The following is a 22,832-nucleotide window of genomic DNA, read 5'->3' as shown; positions in this document are numbered from 1 at the left end:
TGGTAATGCCTTTCGGAGAACTATGTGTGAGACTGTGAGTGCGTCTTTGGTGTTTATGAGAAGAACATTCTCGAGTTTGTAAGGAAAGGAGATTTTTCAAGGGAGCTCTGCATTTGTTTCCTGTTAGTTACATAAAGTAGATATTACAGTATGCTCAATTCTTAAGCAGTAAACAATTCTTGATGGATTTTCATAATTTTGATACACAAATTGTGCAACAACAACCAATTAATGGACATTTTATGTATACCGTGAGCTAGATTTTAAAAAAATAAAGTCATCTGTTAAGTTCTAAACCTACTGCACAGCTACAATCCTTCCAATACACGAAAGTAAAACCCTTTTCCGAGGAGCTTGTCATTACATACATGATGAATTACATTCGTTTATTCAAGGCAACATCATTCATTTCTATCACTTTGATGCCTCGATCAAGGGTGTTGATCATATAAATGGCATAAAAATAGGCATACAATTAATTTTATTTTTTGAAATGAACACAAAAGGATTTGGATTTACTTAACAAACACTGATGTAAAAATAAATGATACTAGTACAAGTTAGCTGCTTTGTCCTCTTCCTTTCATAACATGCTTTCTTAGACCTGGAATATGGATACTGCATATGTAATCCGTCCAGTTTATGCTCCCAACGTCAAAGTAGAACGTCCTCCTCTCCTCATCTGACATGCTCTCCATCAAAGAACTTGTACTGCTGTTATCAAACCTGCATTTTGCACAGCAGAATTCTTACATATTGGAAAATGTTATTATATTTTCCTAAATGTTTAAACGAAAAATGGAGGGTGAGAAGATTTTCAAATTTGCAACTAAATGCAATCTTCTTGAGTAGGGAATTCAAATTTAAGAATGATGCCTCATGGGCGTTACTGGTATAAGCTAGATCATACGTTAAAAAAGTGAGCTTAGAAAACATTGAAAAATTTTGCATAATTTTTGAGACCTAAATTTATTTGGACTCACCTTCCACCATAAAAGCTGTATGGTTCATATACACTGGCAAGGTGTTTAGCTTGCTCCACAGCTTTCCTACATAAATTTTCGATTTTCTTTGACTGTTTTCCATTAGGTGATGGCATCATAGACGAACTGATGTAACGTACTGTCTCTCTCCATATATGAGACGAGAAATCATCCATCGATCCATAAAACTTAAAGGGCTCGACTTGAATTGGTCTTCCTTGTGTGTCTAGGCATGGCCATCTCGTGAAGTATTGGTGAAGTAAGTCCCCTAAATCTCCATAAACCAACGGGTTTTCAACTGATGAAGCTACTTGGTATACACTTATTTCTGGTTTCCCAACCGTTCCATGCTTTGCTATAGCTGCTAATGTAGCATTAACAACCATATCAGCTGGAACCTGTAAAACAAATTAAAGGGAAAAAATTGGTGTTACTACTCATATTGCGAAATATGTTTGTAATGGAAGACATTAAAATAGTATAGAGTGGCTGCATTTCACTAATAACAGAGACCTTTAATATAGAAGAAGCTTAAAAAAACACACACACACACACTATTTTAAGATATATCATAAGATGGGAGTACATCCCTGATATCTTGTGACTTATTGTGAGAGTGGGCTGACTTTTTATTTTAAGGAAAGCCTTTTGACTTTTATTAAGGTTAACTTTTAACGTCTCACAATAAGTTAACAGGATATCCTCTCACCTAAGATTCACTCATATTGTTATTCAAGTCATGAGTTCATGCCAGGAAAAATATCTAACAAACTTAGGTGCAGTAGCTTAAGAAAAGGAATCTGTTTGCAATGCTACAGATAGCATATGTTAGAATACCCTAATGGCCTGTTTAACACAGCCCTGTTTTCCAGAGGGTTCTAGTGCCCTTCTGAATGTAGGTCTTTGAAGGATTTAACTATTTTGAATTGAATAAAATTCTTTCACATGGCATTATGCTGACTAATGGACTGCAACAATATACAAATTCATAAAAGTTGTGCTTTCACATTATATTAGGCTTAAAATAGGCTGACTTTGCAGATTAACTGTGTTGACTTCTTTAGTTCTTTTCATGAAGAGTAAATGACCTTTAAACATAGACTTAGCTAAGATGCATAGAGGATGATGGGTAAAGCTTCTTACAACATCAATCACCCCAAACGGGTCAACTGGGAAACCAGAAAGCAATCCTTTTCCATAGTATGTAACTACTGGATCCATCATCCTGAATAGAGATTAAAATTTTCATGAAGAAATATATATGAGATAACGGGAGATGCTAATCTGAAATCTTGTACAAACTAAGGTTTATGACATAGCAAGATTATACCTGTTGCCTTCTATCCATCCAGGGAATGGATCTTTATAAGTGCTTTCGATGACACTAGGTCGAAGGATGACCACTGGTACATCTCCTCTCGTACTGCCAAGCAGCATCTCTCCCATAGCCTTGGTGAACACATAAGTATCTTGCCAGCCGTATTTTCTTGCCCTGTAGTTAATTAAAAAGAATACATAAATTATACATACTCAGATCTATCTCTATACATGATATATTCACTACACTTCAATTCTATAAACCAAGCCGAGATTTCTTACCTCTCTAGGCCTAACTCTTTCATCTTCTGGGATACTTTATTCTCTTCAAAACCTTCTGCTGATGTAAAAGCTAGGTTTAGCTCACCCTCAACATCCAAAAGAGGCATTGGACAAGGTAGACTCCCATTTACAGTATTTTCCTCTGTGATGCTTTCTCCTTTCCTAAATGGCCTCTCCATAATTCTCCCTTGCCTTTGTCCATTCACATAAGCTGCATTTTAGATAATATCATGAAATCATATTCTTCCTCAAACTGAGCTACGGCTGTATGTGTGTATTGATAATTTACACATCAGAGTTGAGACGCAAAGTCTTACCGGTCGAAACTTGCAGGAAGAGTTTAAGCTTCCTGCACTTTTTGGCAAAGGCCATTACCCGGCCAGGTCCCCGTGTGTTGATATCAACTGCAACATCATACCTGGATTGACAAGAAAATCTCAGTACCCACAACATGATAATTTATGCAAGTTGTAAAAAGGATAAATAAGGGAATTCAAAATTAATAAAACAAAAAATTGGAATAAGATGTACTTCACCTTTCATGGAAATTGGTATTAGCAGCAGAATTCACTATAACATCTACATCTTCAGCAATCATGCTCGTCGAAGCCTCATCTAACCCAAGATTAGATTCACAAATATTACCAACGACCGGGACAAGCTTGCTAAGCATGAAGGTTTCATATGACTTTCCATGGATTTGTTGGAGACACTTGAAAATCTCTGTATTCATGATCTTATAACAATACCAAAATCCTTATTTAGCAAAATCTAAACAAAAAAGCATGCACATTGAAATTTGTTCACTGGATAAAGAAAATACCTCATTTTTTAATCTCTTGGATGCAACTTCCTTGTTCTTTGCCTTGATTAGGACATATATCTTACCCACATCAGGTACTGTCCTTAGGATCTTTTCTATAAGAACTGCATGCAAAGTTACAGTGGTGTGTCAAAAGAGCCTGTCTTCTAGCTTAATAGTTTTAAAGGACTATAAGTAAAAACATATATATATATATATATATATATATATATATATATATATATATATATATATATATATATATATATTAGGAGCACCTTTAGCCAAAAACCCAGTTGCACCAGTGACAAAGAAAGTCTTTCCTCTGAGGAACTTGACAATCCCAATCCCCTCCTGGACTTGAGCTAACGTACTCGATGCCCCATTATAAGGCGACAGGTCCTTAGACACAAGATCAGCCGAATTCTTCCCATTTGGGTTCAATACCAAGCTGCTGCTTGGATCCATTATGGCTGCCCCATGACCTGTGTTTTTCGACACGGATCTCTCAGACAAAATAGGTGTGAACTTGTCACTCTTTGTCACGTTGCTTCCACTTTGGCAATGCACAAAACATTTTTTCATGGGCTTTGCCGAAATTCTTTGATGCTTATGGGACAGTTCTAGCCCTTTAAGATCAATGGTGAACGAATTCCGGAGCAAAGCCCCCATCATCAACAGGGGGGGGGGGGGGGGGGGGAATGAATAAAGTTAGAAGGAGAAAAGGTAAACAAACCAAGGAATAAAGTTGGTAGGTAAATAAGAAGTGGGTTTAAAACCTTAGCTAATCACTTCCTGAACTGAAAAACCAAAAAAAATAAGAAAACAAATGCATAATGGCAAGTAAACAAACTAATGTCCATAAAAATTAGAAATGGTTTAGATGTGAGAAAAAGGGAATGAAGAAATTGAAACATATAAATGTGAAGAGGATGAAGGTTAGGTAATTTGCTATTAGATTAGATTCACTCTTATTACAAAGGAGCTCTCTTTTTGCCTCCCTCACACATTTTCCACCAATGGCTAAAATGGCGGAACTATGTATTTTTATAGTATTTCCTAACCCGTCGATCATTACACTTTTGCACATAAACTATGCAGGTTTTATAAGGAGAAGAAAGGTTGTGGAATGTGGATGCCAAGAAAATAGAAATTTTCAATTAATTGTTGACCAATTCGACTTGTGTTTCAAAAGAATGCTCTTCATTTCTTCCTCAAAATCCGTCAATCTTTAGCTTAAATGTAATAAGTTTGGGTTGTTTAACTAGAAGACAACAATATCTTATGCACCCAAATATCATTACCACATTATTTTACCATTCTTGTGATCTCAGCCTCAAACATTAGTAAGAATGTGATACATTTATCAGATTCACTACTTTTTTGTACAAGATAAATCATAGCATAGTTTTGAGTTATATTTAAGGTACTCGACTACTCGGTCTATTTAATCAACCGAAAAATATATAGTATTCAAAATATGAAGTTGGAATTTGGATCACTGGTGTAGAAATCAACAGTTGTGCTCATACAAATTCGCTTTTCTGACATGAATTCATAATTTATTTTCAACAAGCATGGGCAATTATGAATAATATAAAGCAATTTTTTTTTTTTTTTTTTTTTTTGGTGGTAAGAAGAAGGGGGCTCATTTTGAGGTGGGGGTGAAGATAAGGGAAATCCCTCAAATGAGTCCCATAAGGGCTGATCCCTAGACCTCAGGGATACGAGGTGAGAGGTGAGAGTGATGTCACTACTCCATCACTTCAACCTCATGAATAATATAAAGCATGCTAGAAGTATTTTTACATTCAAAAACTAAGTCAAATATACTCTATTCACAATAACTAAGTAGCCCAATTTCTTAACACCCCGATCAAATCTCGTCTACATTATTGCGCCTTTGTGGCTTTGTTGCCACACACAAAGAAAATTAAGCTGCCAATTCATATAAATCAACATACCCATCTTCTGAAATTAACCCATATTTCCAAATAATTAACCCATCTTCAAATTTACAGTAACAAGATTAAGGATACTCTTAACATCTTAAATGTTAAGCATAGTTAAACCAATACTATTTCCAGTTTGAACAAGTAATCTAAAACAATTGAGTTAATGTCCAAAATTTTCATCAATTTTTATGTACATACCAACAAATTCAAAACTTTCTTTAATATGTTGTAGTAGATTTACAAACAATCTTGTGAAATTGCAAGTATAACATTAAAATTGGAGCAGAAAAAGGAAGAAATTTTACCATTTTAGAGCTTGCAATTCGGGTTAATGGATGGTGTTCCCTAATTTGTGTGTTTGGTCTCGTGTTCAATTCGGATTCTTAATAAAAAAAAAAAAAAAAATAGCAAAACGCTAAAACTTATATACGTAGTTGAAAAAAAATAAATAAAAGTAAGCTAATCATGAAATATGAAAAAACTTAACTATTCAATTGGATCATGTTCGAGTTAATTTTGTAATTGAGGGTTTTATTTATGAAAGAAATGAGAGCTTTCTCAATAACTTCAAATTGGTGTTTTCTTTCGTATTCTTTAATATGGTATAATTTTCAAACACTACATATGAATTATCTAAAAAAAATTTTAAAGTAGGGAGAGTAAACACGGAGATTGCTCACAAAAATTAATTGTATCTTCTTAAAATAACCCACTAGTCAAAACTAGAAAAGAATTTAATTTATGAATAACCGTCAAAAATTATTCAACATATGATAATCATTTTAATCAGAGAAAACTTTTTACCACACTTTATTTTCTTTTGGAAAGCAAGTAATGTTTGTAACTTTGTATTGGTAGCAAAATCTTTACAAGCTATGCGCAAAGGAAGAAAAGGAAACCTCTATAGCAACATATAACCTGTACAACGGTTAAAAATTTATACAACTGTATTATTCCAAGCTGCTGGAAGCCTGAACAGAAATTAACAGAACTCGAATCAGGAACTTTGAATCTCCTCTTCATCTGCAGCTTAACATGAAGTTCAGAAGAACAGCAAACTTTACCAGTGAAGATAAGATTCTTAACTACTTGAAATTAGTCATGCCTCTCTGACTATAGTAGCACTAACATCCAAATATAAAGTGCTCATCACTGTAAAGTCGCGAACAGACACCATCTAAATCCTAACATCAAACTCCAAAACTGTCTATACAAAACAACAATACTACTTATTCTAACCACTAAAGAGTACTAAATCCATTATTGGAGAGTGCTCGTAATATGAGACCCAAATAAAATCACTCGTCTTTTACAGTTACTGAACAAGTGATCGAGGCTCTTGGTAACTCCTCATAATATGTCCTTGTTTCCTGTGTAATTGAAGGATGACAAACTACAACCACCAACTCCTCCAAAACTAATGAGTTCCTCATAAAATACTTGATGATTTCCCGATCCCATTCTGAATGGAAATATTCCTTCATTACAAACTTTTTGAAATGAGACCCCAAACAAGATGGTACTGTTTGAGTTCTTCTCCAAGACTGACAGTCCCGATCAGACGCCATCATATAAGCATCATCACTTTCATCACTTATGAATCTGATTCCCTGAAAATATGAGAGATAAGTCAGATAATAAGATAATTAGCAACAATTACAAGAACAATAATATGTAGTTGCATGTAAATCAGAAGAGCCTCTGCAAATCCAATAATAAGAGTGCTAGTCATTTTTGAGAGCTTGGGATCAAAATCAAACATCACATAACCTGTGTTAAAGTAAGTTCTTCTAGGAAAGGGGTGCAATTTAACAGCCCCATCAACAGTTTATTCCAATCATAATAGCCACAACAACCAAGCTTCAAACTTTTCAGATTACGAAAGACTGGCAGCTTACGGTTGAGTTCAGAAGCATCTACATAGTGTAAAAATAACCAGTTAGATAAAAATAAAGACAGAATATAATTGAAGCCCATTCAGAACTCATAAGGATGAAAGGGATAAAAGGACGCACCAATACAAGCCATTCACGCAGAAACAAATGCTGAACATTGGACATCAAACAGACAAAGCCCAGTACAATCTTACTATCAAAATCGCATCCTTCAACTAGTTCAATGTCCGCTTCGACTAGAGCATTCAGACGTGCAATAGAGTAGCTCCTTGGACATGTGTCAAAATAATCTAGATACTCCAAGTTAGGAACATTAAACTCAACCTTACTCATTCGGCCATCATAGGGTACAACATTCTCTATAGCTAATCTATGAAGAGAAGGTGAAGAAATTACAAGAGGAGCCTCACGTATCCAGACACCATACAGATCAAGGCGTTGAAGGGATGGGCAGCTCGAAACTAGCCTAGCCACAGAGTCATCAAACGGGAAGTAGATTAAAGAGAGATTAAACTCTTTCAAGTTTGGCAAACACACAGACAAAGGAACATCAAGATCAAGATTGACATCGAGCTTCAACAATTCCAATGTTCCACAACCAAATATTGTTGATGGTAGCCTTTCGGGTGTCCTCACACGAGCATAAATGTCAAGTTCCCTAACTGCTCGGGCTAAGGGAAAAGTTAACCAGGCATTCAAGCGCATAGGTTCCATATCAGGGAAACAAACTCGATTGCAAGCTGAAGACGGGTATCTGATCTCACAGTGACCCCCAAAATGAAGTCTAAAAGTGGTTATATTGTGAGATTGAGATGCTTTCTATACATTATCAACATACATCTCAAAAGCATGGTAAGAGTCAATCAAATGTGGACGTTTCTGACAATGACGTATAGGCAAGTCATTGAATTCGAGGCGTGATAACCAGGTGTAATTCCTCTCCCATCCCTTTGACAAAGCACTAGTAGCAACAGCCTCTTTCATAGGAAGGAATGAAAGAATGTAATTCAATAATTCGTCAGGCAAATAGCTAATCCTATCTTTCTCTGGCATCGTCATAATCGCAAAATTCCAAAAAACCCTAGATTGAAATCATAGCACTATCAATAATAATCTTCATCATATTCATATAATCAGTTCAATTGAGATTAAAATTCCTGATTCTTCAACTTAATTAACCAAAATTCAATACCCACAAAAGCAACATTCAAAAGAATTCATATCAAATTCCCCGCAAACGTAAAATTTGTAATAAAATAAACCAAGAATTCTTAAGAACACACATTCATAAAATCAAAATCAAATTAAAAATGTAAGAATAAAAAATTGAAAATCATTAACAATTACAATTGAAATATGAACTCAAGATCACATTCTACAGGACAAGACTAAATTAATTAAAAAGACATGAATATCGAAACAAAATCAAACGCAAGAACATCAAAATAATAAAAAATGCAAATAGTACAATTCATCAAACATTTTTTTGACAAGAACGATTAATCAAACATGAAGTATTCAATTCAGAAAGAAGAATAAGAGTAAACCCTAGTTCATCAATGTACAAAGGAGAGAGAAATTGACGTACCAGATTGAAATGGGCGAGTTGATGATTTCTTCTAGAAGTTTCTGAAGAAGAGGAGGTTTTTGAATTGTGAGCTTTCTTTTTTGTCTGAGTGAGTTTTAAAAATGGAGGGAAGAGTAATAGAATAGAAGATGAAAAAATGATTTGGGAATTGGGAGTAGGATGGCACGAAATGGTTCGATATGGCAGGAACGAATTCACCACGAGCCCGAGCGACACAGCCAAGTACGATGGTTGGTCACAAAATGTGTATAGTGATCATTTTTAAAATTTGGGACGAGCGCAAGTATAACGGGTTAATTTATACGATATTGTATTTCATGACATGTATAGGTTTTTTTGTATTGTTCATAATATATTTACTCTTTTATCGCTAAATAATATTTCCCTTTAGTACGATATCTCCTAAAATGAAAAATAAAATAAAATTTTTCCAAGTACATCATTTTTTAACAAAATTCCCACTAACTTTTCTTTTATTTCACAAAATTCCCATACCTTTTGCAACCTCACAAACCCACAATTACCATCACCAACTCTAGGGCTGGTAAAAGTTGATCGAACCCGATAACCCGATCCGAACCCAACCCGAAATAAATGGGTTTTGAGTTAGATTTTCAACCCGTTTATGTAACAAGGTCAACCCGAACCCGACCTGAAATTAAACAAGTCGGGTTCAGGTTGGAAATCCCAACCCGAAACCAACCCGCCTAAACCCGTTTACTTAATTGGGTCGTTTTCAGGTCGAGTCAACCCAAATCTAACCCATATAACTTGATTAATTTAAACCCTGATTTATTTTTAAATATGGGTCAAGCCCAAAGTATCTAAATCTAACTGCTAAAACCCTAAAATTCCTCTTATTTGCTTCATGGATCACACGCCGTTTTCAACCTCTCATTTATCATTTTATGATTTTTCTCACTCATTCTCTTTCTCTCTCCTCTTTCTTATTTTCAATTTTTGTTCCATTAAAATTGCTGATTCAAACTCGTTAATCTTCATCTTAAGGTAATTTACTTGTGAATTTCATTATCTTTACTTAATCTTTTTGTTTTTTTAGTTTGATTATGTATTTATAATGTTCTATTATATCTTCAATTCAATGCATGCGTTTGTTTTAGATTGTTTATGAGTTTATATTGCTCTATTAAATGTCAAGATTATTTATTTTTGTTCCTTTTAAGTTTATCAGATTGAATAACTAGCCTGATTTTGTTTATTCTATTTGTTGTGTTTTCGGGTTTTTTTTCTTCTCTTTTTTCGGCCTTTTAAATTTTAATCTAATAATGTTGATATGTTATTCCTTAACATTTATGCATGCATTTGTTTTTACTTTTCTACAGATTTAATTTTTGTATTTTTTTCAAGTTTATTTTCTGCAGTTTAATTGCTTTGTTAATTTCTTATGCGTTCGAATTTGTTTTCACTTGTAGGAAATCAACCATGAAAGAAGGAATTAATGAAAAAGACTACTAGAAAAAGTTTTTTTGGAAAAATGGAGAAGAATAGATGTAAATTCTGTTGCAAAAATGTACTTATTAATATATAACTAGTGAGTGACCCGGGCGTTGCCCCGAGTTGCTACTGTTGTAGACGTACAATCAATAAATTTTTTAAAATGCTTTTCAAAACTGCAATTGTCATTGTCAAGCCAAAATTGAGTTATTCTTTAAATATAGTTTTTTTATTTTATAATTGAACCTTGTGGTTTGCACTTATATGAATTTTTTTCTATACAAATAACATAGTTGATATTGGCTTAGACGGTTAAATAGTAATATGTGTAATATAAGAGGTTTAGGAACGCTTTTTGATATGCGGAGTACGAAGTAGGGAATAAAGAGTGAAGTAGGAAATAAATATGTGTTTTTTTTTGTAATAATTAAACCATATGGTTTAAAGTTATATATATTTCTTTTTCATAATTATAATGTGTTTGATAATTAGCTTAGATGGCTAAAGAGTCAATCTTGTTGTAAGTGGTTTGGGGTTCAAATCCTCTTATCATCATTTTTTTTTATTTAGTGATGGTGTGATATGTGGAGATGTTGGGTAGGTGACATGGCGCCGTCAAATGTTTGTGAAGTGACATGGCGTCATGAATTGTTGGTGAAGTGACGTGGCGTAATTTGGAAGAGGCTACGTGACGCATAGACGTTTTTATAAACGCCTTTTAATAGATTAGTATAGATTTGTAATAGTATAATGTTTACTGGATGTATTTTCAACTTGTGTAAGCATTAATTTGGATTAGTTAAACATCAATTAATTTGTTTTATATATATATTAATAACTTAATAAATTGTGTAAAAAAATCTTAAAAATTCAGGTTAAATAGGTCGGGTTCAGGTCAACCCGTTTATAAACAGGCCGGGTCAGGTTCGAATTTCTGATCTGTTTATCTAAACAGGTCGGGTTCAGGTTTAGGGTGTTGACTTGTTTATATAAACAGGTCGACCTGAACCCGACCCAACCCGACCTGTTTGCCACCCCTAACCATCTCCAAAATTGGCGAACAACCATGGCTTATGATCGTCAAAACTTTCTAAGAAAATCTTTTATTAATTAGTGTTATTTTGATTCAACCTCTTTTTAAGAAAAATTTTCAGTTATTAGATGATTTAATACCTTTGCATCAATCATCAAATGATCAAGAAATACCCTTAGATACACCTTGCACCTGGGGTGTAATTAAGATTTATTTATTTATTTATTTATTATTATTATTGAAAATAAGTTAAAATTAGACCAGATTTAGTATCAAGGCTACAATGACACAACATTTATAAGGCCCTCCGGCCATGTGCAACTTTTCGAGGCCCTATATTCAACATCCAATTTTTGTTTGGCAAAAAAATAAACAATTCGTTATGTTATACTTATGCAAATTGTAAGTTGGTGGGGAGAGATTGATCTTGGGACTATTTATAATAACTTAGGAGCTCTAACCTTTAACCATTATTCCATCCATTTTGCAAACTTATAAAATTAATATGGTTATATGAACCAGTGTGTCTTGTGTGTGGCTGGTCACATCATGTGACCACTTGTAAAACAACAAAATAATCCCTGTAACACTGATCCGGTAACTCATGTAATACTGATCAAGTGACTCCTAAGTTACCCGTAAAACACTCGAAGTAACCCTTGTAAAACTGAACGAATAACTCTTATAACACTTACGAAGTAACCCTCATGATGGATGGCCACACCGTGTGACTAGCCACATATAAGACTTTATAATCTGCAACATAATATGTATACAAAGTCACCTTTTAACCTTATCTTAAGTAAAGAGAACATAATACTGTCTCATTAATCTTACAAAAAAACACCTTATTCACGATAATCCATCTTCTAATGCACTCAAGAATTCTTACTACTACTAGTACACAATACATCTTGACTAGCAAAGCATTACAATATATTATATCAAACAAACAACCGCATTATATCAAACAAACAACTACGTCAATCCTCAATCACAATAATCTATCTTAAACGCACTAAAAAATTCTTACTACTAATAGTACAACTCTTGAGTTTCTTAACTAGAAGCAAGAAATACAATGACTTAAAAGCAAGTTTAGTCCTAAGTCTTAAGACTTGGGGTGACATCATCATCTTGAGTCTTAAGACTTATGTTTAAGACATCCCCCATTTTTTCTTCTTAAATCTCAAGCAAGTCTCAACTTGAGTCTTGAAATTCCAAGACTCAACTTAAGACTTGAGATTGAGACCCACCTCAATTTTATTTTTATTATTTTATTTTAATTTATTTTATTTTTTTTACACTTTTCTACCTACAAAGAGATAAAAAAAAAAAAAAAAGAATAATATGTCATATATTTAAATTTTAGGGCTAAACTGATAAATTTAGACAAGTCTCATAGTAAACTTATCAATAATTTAATTACATAATTTTCAATAGTAAACTTATTTCATAGTAGACTAAGTCAAAATTTGTTGCAAAAATTCCAAATAAAGTCTAAGTCCCCACTTGAGAAATTTCCGGTGATTCCAAATTCCACTACTATAACCAATCACCATTAATAATAATCCCAAGTTCCAACCTTTCCATTCCAAGTCAAAACGAAACTGCTCCTTCAAACAAACCCACCTTCTACGGCATTATCACATTTCACACGCACGCGTTTCACTCCTTCATCATACCAAAGATTCCTCCTTTTTCTCCATTTTCTCTCTCTTCTATTTCCAAAGCTGATTTTCTTCCCTTCATTTCTAACCTCTTAATTATTACTTTCTTCACTTGTATTTAAGCAACTAGTCAAGTACTAGTTGTAATTATTAAAAAAGTTGTCAAATTTCTGCAATTTTCTGCTGTTCAAACCCTAGAATTTTGAGAGAAAAAAAGGTGGGGTTTTGAAATGGTGGGGTTCAAAGCTTCATCTTTGATTTGGGTGTGTTTATCTTTGGTTTTGGTGAATTGGGTTTCTGGGAATTCTGAAGGAGATGCTCTTTATGCTTTGAGGAGGAGTTTGAATGATCCGAATAATGTGCTTCAAAGTTGGGATCCGAATCTTGTTAGCCCTTGTACTTGGTTTCACATCACCTGCAACGCTGATGATCATGTCACTCGAGTGTATAATCTTCTTTCTCTCTCTTTAGTTTTGATTGCTTTTTTATTCTGTGCAATTTTTGGATTTTGGACTTGTATTTGATTTGGGTGTTGATTGATTTGTTTTTGTTTATTTCATTTTATTTATCTTATTTTGGATGTTTTGGATAGATAAGCTTGATTTCTAGTTCTGGAGTATAAGACTGACCATACCAATTCAGATGATGTTGATTTGAGTATTTGACTGGATTTGTCCTGTATTTGCATAAACTTGTGTATGTTAATTTGTTAAGTGCTTGGTTGTTGAATCGTTGCTCTGTTGGATGGTTTTGTGGGGTTTATTTTAGTCTATGTGGGCATTCGTTTTGAATTTGTTTGATTTTGTGGCAATTATGTTCGTTTTAGAATGGTTTAAATTGGGGGAGATTGGTCTAAATTGAGTTACTTGGATGCAAATTTTGCAATGAGTTGGATTTTATCTGTCATCTTGAGCAATTCTTAGTTTGTTTTATGTGAACTGTTATCACATTCTTCTTGTGTGCCCCAAAAAGTAATAATAACGAAGTCATAGTAAGACATGGATTGGTGGTAAAAAAGGTAGCCGAGGGATTTAATTAACCTTGGTTCACTGTAAACCAGAGAATCTATTGTTAACATTATCAGTTGTATGAATTATTGCTTGTTGTGTTGGATGATTTTAGGGGTGAGATTTTGCCTTTCATTTCATGAATTTAACATTTTTTGAAAACAACTAAGAGAAGTCGTGGATCTGGTTTTTGAGGTGAATTGTAGAAAAATCTAGAATGAGTTTGTCAGGGTGAGCGGGTCTTGTACTCTTGCTGTGGGGTTTAAGTTTCTCTAGTTTAGTTAAAACCACAGAAATGGCCTTTTTTATGTTAGTAAAATTGTGTATGTAGTATTTTGTAAGTGGATATAATTTGCCGTATTTTCCGCATACATGTAATCTTCTTCGAATTGGTAATTTGGTACCTAGAAAGTAATTGTTGTTGAATATTGGGCAAGTAGCAACTTGATTTATTTGTGAACCTGAAAGTCCTTGATGCAGCACATGGTAATGGCAATTGGTACTGGAGTTATTCTCCAGTTGTATTTCTATTGTTGGTGTAAAGTGTATGTGTGATGTGCGTTTTCATTTGATTTGTGTCAGAATCTTAAAAGTATGTTGGTCCTTTGGAGGGAAAACCTCTTGCTATATACGAGTATTTTTCTTTGCCAATGCGTCTCTCAATGGTGTTTTTAAGAGAAAAGCGTTTTGTGATTAGAACTGTAGATTGAGGCTTGGGAAAAATACAGTTGTTCTTCAAAGGAAAAGCTCTTATGGGGATAGCTTAAAGTGGAATCAGTGGCATCTGGCGCATAAGTGATACACACTTACACAGTTTGTATAGCTTGATGTTTTGAGAGCATGGATGATATTAAAATTGGATAATTCATCATCTTGTGGAATCTTTGTTGATGTATATCATGTTATGTGTTCCTTTTCCTGTGCAGTTCAAATAAATTTTTTTCTTTTTTATCATCTGTCCCGCCCATCCTTCCATTTGCCAGTTAATATTTCTACGTTATGCCAGTTAGTCATGTCACATTGCCACATCTAATGGAGATATTGTCAATCATATGGTGTTTTTTGTTGGTTTTGGTGATGAACTGAAATATCTTTGGGTCTAAGCATGGATAATGATGCACCGTTTGACTCAGCTTTGCCTCCCATTAGCTTTAGAGACTGTAAAAAGAATTTAGGAGGTGGGGTAGTGAGAGATATAGATTTGGGCATTTGCCAGCAGTTAATTGAAGTAACAAATGACAATGCCTCGTGTTGTTTTGAGTCTTTTGACTGTATATATTTGGTGACGAGTTAGTGTTTCAGATGGGCCAGATTGATCATCATTTTCCTCAGCCTCGCCTCTCATTAGCTATAGGGACTGGAAAGAGAATTTTGGGTCAGATCCAAAGATATAGGGTTGTCAGCAGTCAAAGTTATGTAACAAATAACAATGCCTCGTATGGTTTTGATTGTGGATGTTTGTTGATGAGCTAGGGTCTGAGATGTGTCAGGTTGATTATTGATCAGATTTAAATCCCTTTTCTCTCATAGATACTTCCTCCACTCTCTTTTAGCTGCAGCGTAGGGTGTGGTACTGTGTAGGCACCCATATTAAGGAGGCCATGTGATAAAAAGAGAGATAAGGAGGGGACTTGTGTAATGACAAAAGAGATAGAGAAAACCCAAATCTTAAATTGTTGACAAGAAGTAATATTCATGTAATAATGTTGCAACTAGTTTGGAACTTTCCCTAAAAGAAATTGCTGCAACTAGAAAAGAATGGAGTATTTATCACTTTACTTTATGTGGTTTTGATCTTAATATTCATTGTATTGAGGTGGCCAATGATGGAGTTATGGAGAACTATAGGATGTATGGTGTCAAAATGGGTCAACAGCAGTTGCATTTATGTTACTTTGTTACATTGAGGTTGGAAGAATCGGAATTGCAATTATAGGAGCTCCAATGTTTCTGACTTGAGGAATGGAGAGTTGGGGAAGGTGGGAGGTGGCACATGCCTTTAACCCACTGTCATAATCGACAGATTCAACTTGATCCATCCATTACAATTTACAATGATCATTGCTGATCCTTTTGTCTAGCCAATCAATGATCTTTTCAAAAGGAATATATGAGATTTCAGTTCAATTAAATATAAATTTGAAAAATGTCGCCCTGACTTATCTTTGTTCTTGGTAGAAGTTTTGTTTTACTGTTTCTTGAGTAATTTTTCTTCACGTCTCCTCTAGCACTTGTGTGATTTTTTGTGGTATTTTCTTTTGTTTTCACTTTTGCACGCACATAGCACCTTAGGTTCAATCTTCTCTTTCAGCTTGAAAGTTGAAGTGGCAAGCTCTGGTTTTTAAACTTTACTGTCTTGACAAGATCTATTGAATATCATCATTTTAAGCTCCTTGTTTGGGATGTTGATTTGGTGGCCTTAAGACTTTGGAAGTCGCTTTTCAAGAGTAATATATACCAAAATGTTTGATGTCAATGTGGTTTTATATGCAGAGATCTTGGCAATTCAAATCTCTCTGGACACCTAGTGCCTGAGCTTGGGACGCTTGAACATCTTCAGTATCTGTAAGTATCCTCCTTGTTTCACTAAGTTGGCTAATAGTTGATTTTTGTGCAGCTGAATTAAATAAATCTTTGTTTATTAAGTCGACCTTTACTTGTGGAATCAGGGAACTGTACAAGAACAATATTCAAGGGACCATTCCATGTGAGCTTGGAAATCTAAAGAACCTAATTAGCTTGGATTTATATAACAACAATATATCAGGAAGCATCCCCCCGGAACTTGGAAATTTACAATCCCTTGTCTTCTTGTAAGTCTGAGCTTGACTCTATTTTTTGTTTAAAATTTTTTATCATTATGTTACGTTGTTATCTATGTAGGATTTTGGTTATGAAATTACTGAATTTTTTTTTTTTTTTTTTTTTTTTTTTTTTTTTTTTTTTTTTTTTTTTTAAACTCTGGTAGGCGATTGAACGATAACCAACTTACTGGTCGTATTCCAAAGGAGTTATCCAAGATTGCCAGCTTGAAAGTAATGTAAGTTGAGCTTGTTGAAGACTTTGCAATGTATCCTTATATTAGTTGGCACTTGGCAGTTCTCTAATTTGTTAAACTCTTTTCTACTTTTCCAGTGATGTTTCCAACAACAAGTTATGTGGACCAATTCCAACATCTGGTCCTTTTGAGCACATTCCTTTGGAGAAGTAAGTGATTTTCTTCTGTATTATGTATGTTAACTTTTTCTTTGCCTGGACAATTGCAGTAGTTCATATTCTTGGGATGCTACTGAACTGGAGTTATCTAGGTCTTTTGTCATCAGTGCATTAGACCAGCAAGTCATTCATTCGATTAAGATTAACTATAAGTGTTACTTACAGTGAGCTATTATGATTTCCTGAAAGTTGTTACCTTGTCAGGCATTTTCATATATAAAATGGGGGCGCTTCTGCGTTCTTTTGCAGAAGAGACCCGTGGCCTCCCTGCCTTTCTTTGTTAAAAAATAATTGATAGTATCAGGATAGTGCTGCCTTAGAGTATCAGGCATCAAGTTAAGCATCGTGTTGCCTTGTGTTGATATTTCTAATTCCTTCAAGCTGCTGGTGTGACATTTTACCCCCCTTGCTTTTGTCTTTTATCTGCTTTCCAATTTAAATCTAAGAGAATTTAGCTCTCATCTTTTCCTCCCTTCACAAACCTTTCTTGAAAATGATAGATGTTTTTTTTAAGTAGGTTGCCTTACTTTCCTTTTATGTCCCTGGCAGTTTTTGCTTGACAAACCTAATATTCACTGGACATTATGAAAGTTCACTCTTCTATAGGAGAAAGATAGGTGTAAGAAATGAGGGTTATCTCACTTATCTGTGAAATCAGTCTGCAACTTTTTCAAGTATTAGAATAAGATGTTAAAGTTCAATGGATATTGACCATACCGTAAACCACATCCTATATATAGGGTTAAATGTCAGAAAGGTGTGTCTTGCTAAACATTCAGTTTTAAGATGAAGGATTCTAACTGGATAATATGATAACTTCATTGCCTCAAAGAAAAAGTGGCTAATTGTATAGCCAATTCAGTTGCACATTTAGGTATAGGATGTAACATTGACCTTCATTGAGAGCACAGATTTGTTGTGTGTCTGCGTGTTCTTGATGAATGATTACATTTTTTTTATTGAACCATTACTTTTGTCCTTATTCTGGTATGTTTCAAATGACTAAATCATCAATTTTTCGCTCTACTGCTTCATTAGTTCTATTTCACTATTAAATCTTTTGTTAGGTCAATTGTGACAAAATTTGCAAATGGTGGGGGTAGAATAATTCCGTTACACTTCCAGAAAATGTTAGTTGTCTTTAGTATTTAATGTGATTGGTGTATATTGTGCTAGAAATGTAATTGTGTTGACGCATTGCATTGTCTAAGAAGCCAACCCCCTCTCTTGTTCTTCATTCCCCTATGAAATGATTAAGAATTTTTAAAAATGTAAAAGAAACATAAAAGATGAAACAAAGAAAAGGTGTGTGTGTTTATTTTTTATTTTTTTGGTTGTTTGTGAAAGCTGAATTTGAATGTATAAGACAGCACCAATTAATGATTTTTTCCCCGGGTGGGTTTCTAGTCAATTTGAGGCCTTTTTTTATTTCCCTCGTGTCAGAAGTGCTATTGTGAATGGTTGTTATCTGATATCTAGTGAATGCTGCTGCTCCTACTAAGAGGGGGCAATTTCGTTTATCAAGCTTATCTGTAATTACAGTATAGCATTAAAAAAAATTTGGTCCATCTGAGAAGTGAGAACTAGTGATGGCTTCATCAATACCCATTTTCAACTCCTAAGTTCACCTCCTAATGAGCATAACTCAATTTGGCTATTAGCTTTTATTTATTTAATAAAAAAACTGAGGGATTCCCTACAATTATTGACTTATCTGTTTTAGTTTTTTTTATTTATGTAAAGTGTATGTTATGTGTCTAACTGTCCATTGTGGGGTTCCATGAGCCTCTTAGTATGATTACATGAAAGATATCTCAAAAGTGTATGTTATGCCCCTTTCCCTTCTTAACTTATTTTTGCCTTTCCTCAAGCTTCCTATCTGATTTATTGCTGATCCAAAGTTTGTGATGAAAAGAAAACCCCAATTTGTAAAGTAGGGTCAATTAATTTGGTACTCATCAAAATAGCTGATTAATGCTAAATTTGTGGGAGAAATAGGAAATGATAGAATGAAAGATGTGATGTTAACACTACGAGTGAGAAAAGAAATAACAGAAAAGATTTGGTTAAGGGATGGAGGGATGGATATTGCTTTATGAATAAAGGAAATTTTATGGTTCAACATGGAGTTTCATTTTGAACAAAACGTTTTGACTATGGAGGAATGAGACCCCTGTGTGACTTGGGTATTTCCATTTTTAATGAACTTATTGATTAATCAAATCTGTTTGTAGTTTCATTTATGACAATGTAACTTGGTATATGTATTATGAATCTAGAATATTTGCTTGTGGCTAAGGCATCCAATTTAGAATACCAATATTTGGGGTTCCATTCATATTTGTATGTGGTGCAATACAATTAATGACGTTGAACATACCAAATTGCCATGGCTTTCTAAAGTTTGATGTGTAGTGTAGAGAGAGAAGTAAATAAATATAGAAGGAAAAAGATGGGTTCATCATGCATGGTTTTTGATTTGCCAAAAAGAGTAAGGATGAAATCGGGAAAAAAAATATATAATACATGAATGAAGATGAAATCAGTATGACGTAATAGAGCTCACATTTTGGGTCTAAAGCGGTTGTGGCCAGAATTGTAAATAGGCAATAAATTGGTGTTTAGGATGTGGTAATATTTGAATAATTATGAGGTTGTGTTTTTGGTATTTGGATATTATTTGTATCCATTTTTTGGCCAAATGTTTTCTCTAGAAAGGATAAAATAAATCTCAGAAAGCTCATATGATTAAAGAAAGCGATCAGCTTACATGCCTTATACTACTCCTCCAGTGAACTCTGTCAAATCAAGTTCTTCATTATTTATTACCATACGTAAACTCCTAATAGCATGTCCATACTGATTTCGGATAATATCTCTCACACCAACACAAATCTCTCTCCTCTGCAATCCAATACTTTGCTACTACAGTGAGAGCAACCATTTCGGGTGCTATTGTTTCTTTGTGCTTATCACTTGTTCCCTTTTCTTCCTTCTCCTAGCATGCTTATTTTAGAGTTAATGAGTTAAAAGGGGTAATAGGAGGTATAAGATTGATGATGACTGGGCGTGATGATATTGGGATGAAGACCATGAAGTATTGATGGGGTGATGAAGTGAGGAGGGAATATTCTCATTTCGGAAGATATTACGCTAGGTGGATGACGTGGAACTATACCCTAAAATGGGTGTAATAGTTTTCAAACCCTCCTCCCTCCTTGCATCATCATTACCTCATCCAATATACTATACCTCTATTCATCTATCTCTCATAAGCTCGCTGTAAGAATTTTTCAAACCCCACTTATGTGGGATTAAGGCTTTGATTGATCGAGTGCGAGACTATCAACATGTCAGTTAAGCTAGGGAGGGTTTATGGGTGTATGACAGACTATTTAGCTTTCACTTCCCAGGTGTTTATCCTGTGTGACATAAAATGCTGATGTATTTGCTTTTGTTATATGCTTACTGCTTACTGTCATTCATTGCGAAAATGTGATGCTCATGATAATAATGTGTTTGAGATGAATAGACCAAGCCATCATTGTTTTCTATAAATTTTGTTGTTGAAGAAATCTTTCCACACTTAATTGACTTGGTATGACCTATTTTTGCAGCTTTGAGAACAACCCTCGTCTGGAAGGCCCGGAGTTGGTCGGACTTGCAAGTTATGACACAAACTGTGTTTGAATTCTGAAGGACTGATTCGTGGAGTCCCAAAGTTTACTTGTCATACAGTTGAATGTGTTTGTGCTTGTAGTTATGTAATGTAAGGTGGTGATAATAACTGAATACATGGTTTATATAGAGTGCAAAGCTGCTTGTAGTAAAGTAATGTGAATGAAAGATTATATATTGACGCTAAAACGTGATTGTTAACAAAGTTAACTGGCACTAGCAAGCTGCTATAGACCTACATTTACCGGACATGTTATTGTGGCCTTTGTAATGCCTCTAATCTCTAAAATTACTCTCCTCTGATCCTTATCATGCATACTATGCATCAATGAGTGAGATGTTGTTCTTCATTCAGATTTCGAAGTAGGTGTGCCCGGTTTCGTGATGAAACCCTAGGCTAATGAACATGTTAAAATTCTATGCCCACCACCAAGTAACAAATTTGTTTTACTATCTCATGCCATGTTTGCAAATTTTGGTTTTTTTTTTATTTTTTGGAAAATTGAACATACACGTAGGTGGGTAAGGGGAGTTTTTTCTCGAGATTAGACCATTCTAGTACAAATTTTGGTAACTTGAATCTTGCATTACGTCCATGTTAGGGTGAAGTATGCAAAACAAATCAACATTTATTGACTTGTGTGACGCTGGATTACATTTACGTCAAGCTGTCAAAGTCAGCAATCAAGGGCTTCAAGGCAATAATTCGTGTGACCACATTGAATAACAATAAAAAAATACTTGTAACAGAATTCCAAAAAAAACAATAAAAATTAGGAAAAATTAGAAAATAACACCACAAAAAAACCGAAAATTAGAAAATAACACCACAAAAAAACCGAAATTTTGATTATAACACCACCAAAAAAAAAGTTTTTTATTATAACACCACAAAAAAACTTTAAAATTTGATTTCACCACCACTTAACTTTCCCATCCAAACAAACCATTAAGTGGAGCCCATAATTGACACGTGTCAATAATTTATTAGTTTAAAAAATTAAAAAAAAAAGAAAATAAAATATTAAAAAAGAAAATCTATCCCCTTAACCCAGCCAGCCCCACCGTCGGAGCCACCTGCCCAGCCGCCGACACTCTAGCCTAGGCCGTCGCTTGTCGATACTCCAGCCCCCACTCAAAACCGACGAAAATCAGCCCCACCACGACACAAACCCAAGGCGTCGGAGAACTTTCCTGCCACCGCAACATCACGCCACCACCACCTACCTCAGCAACATCATCGAACTCCCCTCCCTTACCCAGATCCATCGCCGACACACTCCATCCCACACCCAAACCCAATTACCGCTTTACATCTCTCACCCTCACCGCCACCTGAACCCTAACCCGCGCCCAAACCAAATCGAATCGGGGCTAAGACTGGTACGGTGTGGTGTGTGGTTCAGGTGGTCGGTTGGGCTGGGTTGGCCTGGTTTCGTTGGTCGGCTAAGGGGAGTCGGCAGTGCGCGTTAGGGCGACGACGGTGGGCCAGGGAGAACCGGCGCCGGTGGTGAAGGTGGTGGCCGAGTTAAGAGTTTAGGGTTTTTCCTTTTTTTAAAAAAAAAAAAAATTTCTTTTTATTTTTTTTATTTTTTAATCCATAGATAACTGACACGTGTACAATATGGGGGCCAGTAACGGTTTTTTGGATGGCGTTAATAACCGGTGGTGAAATCAAATTTTTAAGTTTTTTTTTGTGGTGTTATAATAAAAACTTTTTTTTTGGTGGAGTTATAATCAAAATTTCGGTTTTTTTGTGGTGTTATTTTCTAATTTTTCCTAAAAAATACTTGTAATATACTATTGGATTTACGTAATAATATCTATGTTTAGGCGGTATTAGGCCAGGATCATATTTTACTTGATTGGCACCTTATTTAGGAGTTAAGTATAAAACAAGGGACTCAATTCTTGCAAAATGTGGGGAAAGGGGACTCTATTTATTTTATAG

The 22,832-nt window shown here is 34.7% G+C and overlaps 3 protein-coding genes and 1 long non-coding RNA gene across 4 annotated transcripts; 2 read left to right on the top strand and 2 right to left on the bottom strand.

The window, feature by feature from the left end:
- Positions 1-490: 490 nt before the first annotated feature.
- On the bottom strand, positions 491-4,059 carry LOC145582534 (fatty acyl-CoA reductase 2, chloroplastic-like). The gene is made up of 9 exons (XM_081639512.1): positions 3,663-4,059; positions 3,406-3,509; positions 3,119-3,318; positions 2,900-3,000; positions 2,583-2,793; positions 2,314-2,475; positions 2,127-2,208; positions 984-1,381; positions 491-726 (listed from the first exon to the last, which is right to left on the bottom strand). The coding sequence occupies exons 1-9, from the start codon at positions 4,057-4,059 to the stop codon at positions 561-563; spliced, it is 1,821 nt and encodes a 606-aa protein (XP_081495638.1). The 3' UTR covers positions 491-560.
- A 2,578-nt stretch (positions 4,060-6,637) lies between these two features.
- On the bottom strand, positions 6,638-8,293 carry LOC145581403 (FBD-associated F-box protein At3g52670-like). The gene is made up of 4 exons (XM_081638414.1): positions 8,073-8,293; positions 7,429-7,988; positions 7,110-7,255; positions 6,638-6,949 (listed from the first exon to the last, which is right to left on the bottom strand). The coding sequence occupies exons 1-4, from the start codon at positions 8,291-8,293 to the stop codon at positions 6,638-6,640; spliced, it is 1,239 nt and encodes a 412-aa protein (XP_081494540.1).
- A 1,358-nt stretch (positions 8,294-9,651) lies between these two features.
- Positions 9,652-11,100, top strand: LOC145582533 (uncharacterized). The gene is made up of 2 exons (XR_014099900.1): positions 9,652-9,830; positions 10,256-11,100. It is a non-coding gene; the product is annotated as an uncharacterized LOC145582533 (long non-coding RNA).
- Positions 11,101-12,914: 1,814 nt separating this feature from the next.
- Positions 12,915-21,130, top strand: LOC145583348 (leucine-rich repeat protein 1-like). The gene is made up of 6 exons (XM_081640579.1): positions 12,915-13,425; positions 16,481-16,552; positions 16,657-16,800; positions 16,956-17,027; positions 17,123-17,194; positions 20,821-21,130. Exons 1-6 carry the CDS (start codon positions 13,211-13,213, stop codon positions 20,891-20,893), a joined length of 648 nt encoding a protein of 215 aa, XP_081496705.1. The 5' UTR covers positions 12,915-13,210; the 3' UTR covers positions 20,894-21,130.
- Positions 21,131-22,832: the final 1,702 nt, after the last annotated feature.

This window comes from Chenopodium album, chromosome 15, assembly GCF_948465745.1.
Source record: "Chenopodium album chromosome 15, dcCheAlbu1.1, whole genome shotgun sequence".
Lineage (NCBI taxonomy): Eukaryota > Viridiplantae > Streptophyta > Magnoliopsida > Caryophyllales > Amaranthaceae > Chenopodium > Chenopodium album.
This window is presented reverse-complemented; position numbering and strand designations above follow the sequence as displayed.

What these genes read in the sequence shown, in the direction of transcription:
- LOC145582534 (XM_081639512.1), bottom strand. Translation starts at nt 4,059, where the DNA reads ATGATGGGGGCTTTGCTCCGGAATTCGTTCACCATTGATCTTAAAGGG. An exon ending in AATACCAATTTCCATGAAAG is followed by an intron (nt 3,001 to 3,118) that starts GTGAAGTACATC and finishes TTGTCAATCCAG; the next exon opens with GTATGATGTTGCAGTTGATA. An exon ending in TACAGCTTTTATGGTGGAAG is followed by an intron (nt 727 to 983) that starts GTGAGTCCAAAT and finishes TGCAAAATGCAG; the next exon opens with GTTTGATAACAGCAGTACAA.
- LOC145581403 (XM_081638414.1), bottom strand. Translation starts at nt 8,293, where the DNA reads ATGACGATGCCAGAGAAAGATAGGATTAGCTATTTGCCTGACGAATTA. An exon ending in TCTTACCATGCTTTTGAGAT is followed by an intron (nt 7,989 to 8,072) that starts GTATGTTGATAA and finishes CTGTGAGATCAG; the next exon opens with ATACCCGTCTTCAGCTTGCA. An exon ending in AAGAACTTACTTTAACACAG is followed by an intron (nt 6,950 to 7,109) that starts GTTATGTGATGT and finishes TCATATTTTCAG; the next exon opens with GGAATCAGATTCATAAGTGA.
- LOC145583348 (XM_081640579.1), top strand. Translation starts at nt 13,211, where the DNA reads ATGGTGGGGTTCAAAGCTTCATCTTTGATTTGGGTGTGTTTATCTTTG. An exon ending in CTTGAACATCTTCAGTATCT is followed by an intron (nt 16,553 to 16,656) that starts GTAAGTATCCTC and finishes TTGTGGAATCAG; the next exon opens with GGAACTGTACAAGAACAATA. An exon ending in TTACAATCCCTTGTCTTCTT is followed by an intron (nt 16,801 to 16,955) that starts GTAAGTCTGAGC and finishes AAACTCTGGTAG; the next exon opens with GCGATTGAACGATAACCAAC.